This window comes from Notolabrus celidotus, chromosome 9 (genome assembly GCF_009762535.1).
Source record: "Notolabrus celidotus isolate fNotCel1 chromosome 9, fNotCel1.pri, whole genome shotgun sequence".
Taxonomy (NCBI): domain Eukaryota; kingdom Metazoa; phylum Chordata; class Actinopteri; order Labriformes; family Labridae; genus Notolabrus; species Notolabrus celidotus.
Window position 1 is genome coordinate 26,748,558 of NC_048280.1, and position 12,347 is coordinate 26,760,904.

Here is a 12,347-nt window from a genome sequence, read left to right on the forward strand (position 1 = left end):
GGAAAGGCTCTAAACAAATCCTGTTTGCCTCTTGCTTGGGTTTTACATGAAGGGCAAAGCTGACGACAGTACCATGGTCTCCTATGTTCGAGTAAGGAGACAATTGGATTGGCTTTAGAGCAGCTTTTGTCCTCTTGACCATGTCGCGCAGACCAATTGACTTTGTGGCTGACAGCACGAGATGAGAGTGGTTACTACTTTGATTAGATTTCTCTTTTTTTTTTTCAGCTAAGCATATTTAAGAACATGCCTTCGCTTTATGTAATAGACTCCATGTAGGGCACAGCTTCTCCAGTGGACAGAGATACCTAAACCTTACATCCTATATTATCGTCAGATGAGTTAATGTGAAGCCCTGGAGGACTTTCTCCTGCCTATTACCTTCTCCGTGTGAGGCTGTCACACCAAATACAGAGCAAGAAAAAGTCAAGCTGGACTGATTTTAATTAGAAATTGGAACAATTGTCGATTCCAGAGTTGCCTAACAAGGAGGTGTGTGTGTGTGTGTGTGTGTGTGTGTGTGTGTGTGTGTGTGTGTGTGTGTGTGTGTGTGTGTGTTTGAGTACAGTAGATTGACTGTATGATAGGACAGTCTCTCACTGTGCAAAAGTGATACTGAAATACCCCCAGCGATTGCGCAGAGCCAGTCTGTGCAGTCGGTATCAACTCTTTGGAGCAGCCTCTTCAGTTAACCATGAATCAAATTTAACAGCAAAGATCCCTCTGGTGTGTACAGTCCACAGCAGAACAGAATCATGTTACGGTTTGAAGCCAACTCTCACGTCTATGATAAGTTCAATGACTCCTGTGTTAGGGTTGTGTTCCTCTAGTCTGCTAATCTTAAACACTACAGCAACAACAGAGCTGTCAATCATGGCGTTAATATCCCAATTTATAGCATCAAATAAGTTCTGAAAATTAAACTTCTCCGAAAAATTTGTGAGTGGATATAAATAAGCAGGATGAGAACTTATAATGAGAGAAACCATATTTGGGAAAAATTTAATGGCGGTCTATAGAGTTTAAAGTCTGAGCCTTGTCCCATCTGTCAACATGGAGGAGGAGGAGATAATAACCTATACTGCAGCCAGTCTGTAGGGGAGCTCTAAATCCTTTGGCTTTACTTTTGGGGGACTGTCATGTCACACATCTTTTTATACAGTCTTCAGCTAAGCAGTGTTACACCTGCCAATTCAATACTCTTGGTTGAGACCAAGCGGCAACCTTAGGCTGCGAGAATTGAAGCTAATGCAGAAGTGTTAAAAACTGCAGTTCATCGAGTGTCCACTTGAGGCTGGCTCAGGAAGTACCGGAAACCACATACACAAAAATTAAAAAAAGCCGGCCGATCTTTAAAGCAGAAATAAACATGTTTACAGCCTGGTACAGAAAAGAAGTGTAGTCTGGATAGCTAATTTCTCGATCGGCACACACTGTACAAGGGTGAATTTTTTCATAACGCTGCAATTTTGAAGATATTGAGATTACGAGTTTTCCATTATGAGAGGCACAGCTGACTTGATTGACAGGTGGGAACAGTGTAGCTGTTGGGAGGCTCAAAGCCCGCCTCTTTATCTCATACTAGCTCTACAGAAGTTAGGTTGACTTCAGCATATCCAATATGGCTCCTGCCGACGATTGGCTTCAAAACAGGGCTTCAGAAAAAGATGGGTGATATCACGGATACTACGTCCATTATCTATACAGTCTATGGTTTAGACATGGCTCATTAGTAACTAAACTATTTTGAATCATTTAACTTTTTGCCTTCTGTATTCTATTAAATGTTATTATGAATGTATTCGATGTAATATGCATTATGATTTAAAGACGGGCAGTTTAAATGTTTATCATGAACTAAATCTTGTAAATGATCTAGAGGCTGTGCTCCTGCTTTAATGAACCTGCCCCTTAGTCATGATCTGGGATGATTTGCTGACAGAAATGAAGAGATGTTGCAAGATTTCAAGTGTGAGGCGAAGTATGCTATTAATATGTAATATGAAATACGTGATGACAAGTGCAGTTGGTTGGGCTGTGCACAAACTATGTGCACGTCACAAAGACCTCCTTCTATCTTCTCAGTTTCATGTATGGGCAGTCTTGCAAAGTGCAGACAGACAGACTGAAGATGGATATAGATCAGAGGGTGTGGTGATTAATAAATACACTCCCAGCCAGTCACATCACAGGTCTTATCGCTCAGACACAGCTTTGCCAATCACAGCGAAGCATGACATCAACAGCTCAACCAGTGGAAAAATGATTTCTCCAGGAAATCATGTTGTCGCGTTCACAGTGTGGAACAAGTGATCGCCCACCAACACGAGCCTGCAGCCCGGGGCAGATGGTGTGGATTAATGAGCAGTTAATTTGTAAAACGGTGATAGAAATCAATAATAAATGAGTGAGAAAAAACTGATTGTTGAATAAATTATACTATCACATCAATCCAACCCTAATTCAGTCAAAATTCCACAACATTGATATTGTGAATAGTGAAATCTTGAAACGTGACAGGAGCTCTGTCATGGGTTTGAAGGGTAAAACACTAACAAAGGATCTTTCAACAGGTTGGATAGGAGGCTGTGATGTGTAGGACTAATGAGATCTGATGTCAGTTGCATAAACACCAGACTTCAGAGTTCTAAATAGGTGGTCAAATGTGTTTCTCAGAGTCACTTTAAGTATTCTGTTTCCAGTTTTTGATAAAAATCATTGGATTAAATCAAAGAAGAATGAAGTAAGAAGAACAGATATGAAAGGTCTCTGTGTTATGTGAAATCAGAAGCCATTTAAACTACATGATGGCACTTGCTACCTAATCTTGCAGTTTACCCCTTATGTCACGTTTCCACCTTTGATTGGTTGCATTTATACCCAATTAAATCCAGCAGCATTTTAGGTCTGCCTTTCTTTGATAGCACCCCCCACATTATCTTTTATTAAAAGTTGTCTAACTGATGTCAGGCAAGTGATCTTAATTGCAGCAAAAATGTGGCTGTCCTTATAAACCTAAAATGAAATTTAAAAAAATCATTATTGCTTGTTTGTTAATGTTTGAATGTTTATCTGACTGCAGGGCAATAAAAAATAATGTTTTGGATCATTAAATCAGATTTCATTCATTGGAAAATAACTAACTATTATGGTAAACTTATTTCCCCTGTAATTCACATTAACAAGTTATTTCCAATTCTACAAATTTCCTTTTTGAAATTTTACAATTATTTTCACAGAGTCACAGAGACACAGTCACAGAGTCTGTGGGTAAAGTCAAATCTGTTTGCAAAGAGAGGCTAACGTTAGCAAAGCTGGCACCATTATCATTAAGTCCACTTTGCAGGTTAACATCCACATACCTGTGCCGGTTATGCATTGATCCAGATCAAGTAGTTGCATGCCAGTTTAAGCAGACACAGCCTACAGACAACTTTATCTCCATTTTCTAAATCAAAGTACTGCCAAACTAGACCACACCAGGAGATGCCATCTGTTGTTTGAGCTTGTTTACATCAGGGTAGTAGAGCATTACAGCATTATGGAAGTAGCCATTAACCAAGCTACAGCCCCAGCTATTGGCAGGGTGGGCAACACTACAGTTTTTTACACATTTTATGACCAACATTTCAGGACTAAACTTATAAATATATTAATAATTTGTTTAACCAACTAGTTATTCTGGTGCCAGCTAGAGGGGGTGACATCGTTCAATCATTTAAGCAACTAATCACAAACATCCCTGGTGAAAATCAAATTTTGACCATCTGATAGAAAAAGCAGGATATAATGGGAGTCATTTATTCTCAGGGGGACCATGACCATCTGTAAAAAAATGTGATGGCAATCCATCAGTCAATAGTTGTGGAGAGAAAGAAAGCTGCGGTGTGATTGGTTGATCAGAGGATTTTCGATAACCAACCTTTAAGGTGTAACAAAATATATGAAGATGTGATATATGAAATATGAGATGAGAAAAGAGGGATGGAGTAATCAAAGCGATAATGATCTGTTATTATACATATACATCTGCCCATCAGTCTGAGCATTATCTATGCATTCTATAAAGAATGCATAGTGTCAGCATCAATGAATAAATCAGACCAGTGTTTCAGTCTAAAGGCACAACATTCACTTCAGTGTATCAGATGCAGTCGTGTCACATCCCATCCAGCACTTACACCAAAGCCTTTATGTTCTTGTACATGATTTAACAGGACGTCTTACTGATCAAAGAGCAGGATTAACTAATTTGAAACAAGTGATCTCATTGCTTTGTGTGATCGCTTACGATCAGTAGAGCAGATCACACTCTGTAATGTCACCACCGTGAATATAAATAATTCTATTTCCACTCTGTGTTGTGTGCGTGCTCTTGTGGATAATTAGAAATCGAGGGGAATAAAGAAATGGCGTGATGATGTGATGCTTCACACAGGAGTGACTCTTTGTTAATGCTCTATGCACTGGGCAATCTCTGCAGTCTGAAACCTTTGATCTAAGAACAGAGAGCTGCTGACTGATGACTGTGAAGTTCTGCCAGAGCATTAATGAAATGAGTGTCAAATAGAAAACCTGACACTTTGACCACAGCCACATTTTTAGCTTATTTTGTTGTCATCTTATCCGGTCAAGAGTTTCCATTGTGAGAAATTTATCAAAAAGCAAAGCAGGGTATGAATAATGCATGAAGAGCAAAACAATGTGCTCGACAAGAGAGCATGGGAGTGAAAAGGAAGTGCATTTGCAGGGAGGGCGCTTGTATTTTCAATCGATAATTCAACTAAAGAGTCTGTCTCTGCAGTCTTAATTAACAGAGCAGTTTGGCTTACAAAAAGAAAAGAATACAACGTACAAATTATGTTGAAGGAAAACCTATGTATCCCAGCAATATCCTGACAAAACATGCTCTGTTAGAAGTAGAAGCTGCATGGAAGTACGTGCAGGATTCACTGCAACATATTCCACACTCTGAACTTGCTCTTAAGCAGCTACAGGATGTCAGCATGAGGCATGTAACAAATCCTGATTTTAGGACCCTTTTACTCCTTTGGTGGAGAAAATCTTGTCCCTGTGGCTCTACAATAATTCTGACTGATGACTGGATTGCAACCTTTGTTCCAGATTTCAAAACGTCTCCCTTGACTAGGACCGAAGGAATAAAAACAGGGGACTGGCAAAAGAGCAAACATAATTTTTCAGAGCCATGGAAATTTGTGCAAGGTCTCCGTTTTGCAGCGGTTCTTGCTCTAATTTCATTAAGTCAGGTTCTGCCTCCTCCGTTCAGCCTCCGCCCTCCAGGGCCCATTTGGCTACTTAGCAGTTTCAGAAATATGGAAGGCTAATTACAGCAGCAAAATACTTAACAAGGACTTGCTGTAAAACACATTAATGAAGTCCATAAATATTTGACAGATATTTTAAATGCAGATTCTTATCAAGGGATAGAACAGAGAAAACCAATCAGACTGGAACATCTGGAACAAGCTTTGTTGTTGCACAGTTTTTGTCTCAGGCTTCATTATGTGAGAGCAGAGGTTCTGTCTCGTTCCATCTGAGGGATATGAAGCTGTAGGATACTTTACCTGTGAGTGGGTTTGAGCACATCGAGCCAGTCCACATGAAACGGGCTGATATCAATTTAACATCTGAAAAAGGATCAATTGATCCAGTGCTTCAGAGCAATGACCCAACATTTCAATGCTTCAATGCATTCAATGCCATCCTCCGCCTCGGATTGAAATCAGAGAGAGAATCGATGCACTTTTGTTCCTGCTATAAATATAGTTGAATCCTGCAGCTCTCCTCCTGCTCGTTAAAACTTTATGATTGATGCAGGAGATTAATAAGTAGCCTTAACATGCTAACTACTTTAATGTGCCGTCTGCTGCCTCTGACATGTCTGACACAACCACAAAAGTTTTTATCAAAAGGAGCCCTTTCAGACAGAATACGAGCTGATGTTAAATTTGCCAGATTTCACATTAGAAGTTTCTATTAAAACATTGACATTTCACTGAGTATGATCCAACACTTCGTGAGCAGGATGTGCGAATGTCAGCTCGCTCTGAATGTCTGAACACGTCCCAGACATCTGACATAAGATCAGTCAGCGCTTGAACACGGGCCAAAGAAATGGCCAAAGAGGCCATTTCCTGCCACCTGACCAAAAAAAACCCATTCACTCACTCTGAGTGAATCACAGTCCTATAGAAGGGGAACTAATGAAATGCAACAACAGACATTTTCTTGAAACAAAAACCTTTCTTGTGTGTAAGGAAAAATCCCGATAAGGAAAGCAAAGGTTGATCTTTAATTGACTTGGCTGATGAGGTTAAAGCTCCTCCATGCTGTCTCTGACAGGAACAGATGAGATGGTGTTAAACCAGGCCAATAAAAAAAACAAATCAAAGCGTTTGATGGATGACCACTCCACCAGATGTAACCTCAGGGGGGGGGGAAGACGTGGTGTGGGATTTTAGGGATCAATAGCTTCAACACATAAGCTGACCACGATTTAAGTTTGAGAACAGATGTGGCTGAAAAACTGTAAAATCAGTTTCATCAGCCCCTCTACGACTGTCGACACGGACTCGGTCACACATGTGGTTGTTCACTCAGAAACTCTAAATGGGAAATACATTCACTCCCAGAGACTCTGGACTCCAAGAAGCTGGCATGAGAGGACTGCAAAAACATAACTTTCCTTTGTTTTTCACACGTGTTTTCATGGTGTTCTGAAGAGGTCGCCACAATTTGAACCTCTGTTATAGCTGCAAAATACTCTCATGATAAATTACTCTGTCAACTGTTTAATTGGTTAATTAATAAAACCATCATGTCCAGAAGATAGCAATGTCACATGGAATTTATGGCTAATTACAGCAGCAAGTATTCAAATCTTTAAGGCTGAAAGCAGGGATATTTGAGCAGTGATTTACACAAACTGATCAAAATGTATTTTTTTTTCTCCATTTTTTTAAAGACCGCTCTATGAAAGCTTTTCCTACAAGGTTCTAACCCTAACCCTCATAAGCATTTCATGTTTTTGTAGTGCTAACAAAGGATTAACTGCAAACATTATGCTTTATATTTTAAATTGAAAAAAACCTCTTAGTCAGTCACTTACTTTTTACTTGAGGCCGACTGACATAATTTTCCAGGGTCTATAGCGATACATATTATTAGAATTTACAGTAAAAATTAAAAACGTTCTGTTAAAATTGAAAGTTAAAATGTTACAGACACCAACACCAGACTTTGTTTAAATGCCTTTAGCAAATATTTGATCAAAACTTAACTTTCACCATCATATACAAGAGTTTACAGCTAACCAGTTACACTGAGGGTGCATTTCGACCAAGAGTTCTGGGGTCTTTTAGCCCCCAGAACTACTTTCCCCGAAACTAACAGGTTCCTGTGCCCCCATTGTTGTCTGTGTTTTGACCACGAGCTGAAGTCCCAGGTAGATTTCGCAAATCAGGCCAGTGACGTATGGAGAAAAAAAATGTATATTAAATATTATTTTGAAATCTTAATAAAAAACTAAACTAGTATGCATTTCCAGGAACTCCCTCTGTGTTTCAACAACTGTGTAAACTCCACAAACACCGTTATGTTCAACCGAAAGTCCCAGGACCTTTGAAAAGTACTACCCCCCAAGCAGGGGCTTTTCAGGGGGAGATTATCTACCCCTGAACTAAATTTAGACCCTGGTTCCTCCGTTCGAAACGCACGTAGTTCAGGGGTAAAATACCTAGTTCTGAGGTAAAGTTCCTGCGGTCGAAACATGCCTTTAGAGTACAGTTACATCTCACTGTGACATCTAGCCAATCAAATAGTGTTATGGTAAAATAAAAATAAAACAAATATATTATCAGCATTTTTGACCAAATGTCAAATATCAGTCCGAATAATCGGCTAAGGCTGATAATCAATTGAACCCTACTTTTTACACCATATTATTGCATATAAATTGATGACTCATCGTAGCTGAGCCGATAGAGGACAATTAAGCTGTGATAGGACATTCAATTTCTGTCATATAAAGACAATTAGCATCCAGCTATCATTTAAGTTGTCACAACAGGATACATATTGTAAAAAAAACATATGTATGTATGTAATCTTGGGACTCTACTTAAATAACAGCATCAATGATTGAAACATGTACACTAACAAAATTGGCCTCTGCACTTGTGTCTGTGATAGAATTATCAAACAGAGAAAGAGATGTGTGCAGTACCAAAGTTTCGATTGCCGTCTCTGCAAAACCAAGAATTCAAGATTTACCTTTTGAACCAGCCGGGGATATCATACAAAGGATAGACTCCACGGACTTGATGTGACACTTCACCAAGGCTGACTAACATTAGTTGAGAGCGTGCAGAGCAGGGAGAGGTGGAGCCTCAGCACAACAGGAGAGCCACACATCTACCAGTGTGATGCCAGACATGCAGTGCCATCTCCATGTAACGCTCCAGGGACAGCTTTACTTAAGAGAAGTAGGCCTATGTAATCAGACCCCCAGCCAGTGATTAATGTTGCTCATCTGTCTTCAGGCCCGTACAGCTCAGTTCAACTTAGCACAGCTCACCCAAGATGCTGTTTACTGCACACCATTTTGCCCGCAGCCATGGAAATCAGTTGAATCCCTTCCACCTAGAGAGCCATGAGATGTGAAAGAAGCTAACATCCAACAAACTGTGAAAAAAACAGCCACAAGAACAAACTGCATGATTCCTGACTGTAGTTAATGCCCAAGCTTTGTGCCATGTGTCTTTTATCAATGGCCAGGAGGATGTTTTGTTCCATTTCTGCGGCTCACCTTTTAAATGACTTGTTTTGCAAAGCAAAGAGAAGTCGTACAGGCAATCCGGCTCCAGTTTAACTGGCCCTCAAGAAAAGCAAGGCTGAGCAAAGGAGGGATTTATGTAGCGTGCCAAGCATCTTCGAGTGCTAACATCATCAAAAGTACCTCCCTACCTGTCGGCACACTGTATTAATGAGCTATTAGGTGTTTGTGGGTAAACAATTTACAGTGTTGGCTTATTTACAGCATGCTCAGGGAAAAGTGCATCTGGGCTGGGAGCCTCCTCTCGCTGGGGAGCCCATCCATCTGCTGCCATCACCACACTATTCATTCTACCCCATAGACAGATTTACACAAACCTTTTGTCGTTAGTCTGACATGTCTATTTATTATGTGGAACACTCTTAAAACAAGAGCTGCCCCCTCCCCCTCCACCCACATCTAATCTACAAACGCTTTAAGTGGATTTTAAATCAGCACCAGCTATAAAAGTTCTTAACCTATGTCCTGGAAAATGCATTTCTGTACCTGAATCGATACCAACAATATTATTTCTAAAACACCACACATGCAGTCGATGTGCTAAGTCAATAGTGTTCCCTGCATGTACCTAACAGCAGGCTTGACAACTGAAATGTTCAATTCAGGAGGATTATGGGAGGCCACAACAAAACTCTAGGAGTAAAGATCATCACCTCTGTGATGGACATATTCTGAGGAGCCAAGCATCATTCTTCAAACTCTGTACAAAGTCATCACAGGTAGGACTGAGTTTGGAGTCTTCATGCATGAATGTTGAATGGCTTGAGAGTCAGCAACACACATTGGAGTCTAACCAGTTGGGGCAATTGTTTCTGTGCAAGGCCGGGACTCCCATTGTGTTAGGCTAATATACAACTGCACTACTTTGTAGTGTATGTTTCTTTTAATCTTCTTTCTCAGGATGATGAAGGTACAACATGGATGTGGAATAAGATGATGTGTGACTTTTGCTTTCAAAGATTCAAGGATTCAAGGTTATTTATTGTCACGCCAACACATGCTCCCACATGAGACAGAATTCATTTTTGTTCTCAGATCCTGGTTAAAACCAAAATATGAAAGACAAAACGCCAATAAAGAAAGAAATAAACAAGAAATATCATTAAAGATGATGAAGAGCAGCAAACATAAAAACTATAATATTTAAACATATTTATTTTATAATTTTTTTATTTATTTCAGATTTTTTCTTTTTTTTAAATCTTTTATTGTCTTTTCGTTTTTTTTTACTCTTTCAACATTGTTTTATTTCCTTTGATTTGTCTTCCTCACTTTTTTCTTTTATTGTCTTTTAGTTTCTTTCTCATTCGTAAAGCACTTTTTTACATGGTTTGAAAAGTGCTATATAAATAAAGATGATAATTATTATTACTCAGAAAGATTTTGTGCATGCATGAAGAACAATTAGCTGTACTTCAGCTGCAGACAAAAAGTACACAAGGCCATAATATTTGTACCTTTATAAACTGATGAAGCAAACTGGTGAGCCAACATTTCCACATCACGGCAGCTACATGTAGCAACATGAAAGTTCAATTGGAGGGTTCTGTAGCTGCTAAAGGCTGATCTTTGTTGACTGGCTTGTTGTCTGGTACAGAGTAAATATGCACAATGAGGTTTTAAGAGCTTTTACAATAACTACTGCCTGCAGGGTGGTGAAAAGATGATATAAGAGCAGTAAAACTGAGCCAAAAGAGCCAAGCTGCAAACTTCAAACCAAAACAATGAGCTGAAAGAAACTTAAAGTCTCAGTCAGGCTACGAAGCACAGCAAGGAAGATTAAAGAAATTGAATGGCCTCTTTTACACTATACTGGTAATCCATTGAAAAGTTGTAAAATATATACTGCATATATAATATAAATCTAATAAAAATGTCGTAAAATATAAATAATAGCCACTTAACTTTGTGTTTTCGACAGTGCATAATGTAAGAGTGAGTGAGCTTCTTTTTCTCTTACCAAAGTCTTTGTGTGATGACATCCAGCCAATCGCCTTGACAGAGACAATCGCCAGCAAGCCAGAGCCAACGAAGGAGCCGATCCCAGAGAAGAAGAAGAAGAGCCCCATGATGGCACTCTGCATGGACTTGGGGGCTGCAGAATAAGCAAACTCAAGACCTGCAATAAGAGAGTAAAAATAGAGGTATCTGTTGAATTTTTGCAGAGTAAGAGGGTTGTAACGAGGTGAGAGTGGTATTTGTATGCTTTGTCATAACACATAAGACTTCCCACCTTGTACTTGGCTAAATGCTGGATATAACAGGATATGCTACACTTTCATTATTAAGTCCTAAGCTCTGACTGAACGCATACAGTCAGGTTGATGTCTATGCTAGTGGAGAAAAACAGGTAACATTATGTACCTGGGTATAATATCTGTCTCTGACATCAATATAACATGATGGGCTTTGTTGACTGTGACTGTTTTCCTTTCAGTGTATCATATGAGACCTAAAAGCTTCTTCAGCAGCCGCTCCACAGCTAATTTTCCGTAGCGACACTGGTCTGCGGTGTGATTGTTGGGTATCTACTCTGCTTGGTGCTGGTTTCCAAAAACTGTTATTTCTGGAAGACACATCACTCAGTGTTTACTATGTCTTGAAGAAAATAAAAGGAGAGAGAAAATGGGCAAGGGACCTAAGAGAAAGAAAGATGAGTTTGGGTAAAAAAAACATCAAATATGAGCCTATTTTGCCTAGAGATCTGTCTGCCTGCAAGCTGACATTGATAATTTCATGGCACCTCAAACATGTGATTTTTCAAATGAGGCCCTATAGCTCCATCTGTCAGAGGAGATTACGGAGCTGCAGTTAAATACATTTGCTGTTTAAGACTTTCCTTGGAGGGGGACTGAACAAATTAATGTGACGAACAGTTTCTTTGCAGATACCTGTGTTAGTAATGTTGGGAAAATGCTTCTTCAGCATGACAAATAAGGGGTTATTACTCAGAGGAAAACATGAATGACCTTTGTAGAAGTTCACAACAATATTTTTGCTTATTTCCTAAGCTAACCTTTTGATAGCAACAAACGCTGGTCAATAGCTATGCATATCACAGGGGACTGCAAAGGTTGGTGAGGATACGGAGATCTGGTTCAGCACAGTAAAGGGAACAGTGCAGAGAAACACAACATTACAGTATATAAAATGAAGCTGTTGTCCGTTTGGAACAACAATAATACTGGCGACAATGAAAATTACATCCCTGGATTTCACCAGGCACAAACAAGCTTGACCTTTCATGATCAAAAGGCTGAGTTATCAGAGAAAAAAGCAGAGAGAAAGAGAAATGCATGGAATTGGAAATGTGCACATTTTCTCTTAAGGGCGTCATTGTAGGGGACAATTTCCTTTCTTAAAAAATAACATAGGCCTTTAACATTTCCAAAAGTGCAATACATAATTAAAATTACTGGGGATCATTTTGATACATTTCTACATTTTTTACATCTTACTGCCTGAAAGCAGACATACTTCAGCTCAGAATTAC

General features: G+C 39.4%; 1 protein-coding gene across 1 annotated transcript in view; it reads right to left on the reverse strand.

Moving 5' to 3' along the window:
• slc15a4 (solute carrier family 15 member 4) overlaps positions 1-12,347 on the reverse strand; it is a 30,985-nt gene that overhangs the window by 2,650 nt on the left and 15,988 nt on the right. Inside the window, exon 8 of the mRNA XM_034691336.1 lies at positions 10,815-10,973. Within this exon, the coding sequence (XP_034547227.1) occupies positions 10,815-10,973 (159 nt within the window). The remainder of the gene's footprint in view (positions 1-10,814; positions 10,974-12,347) is intronic.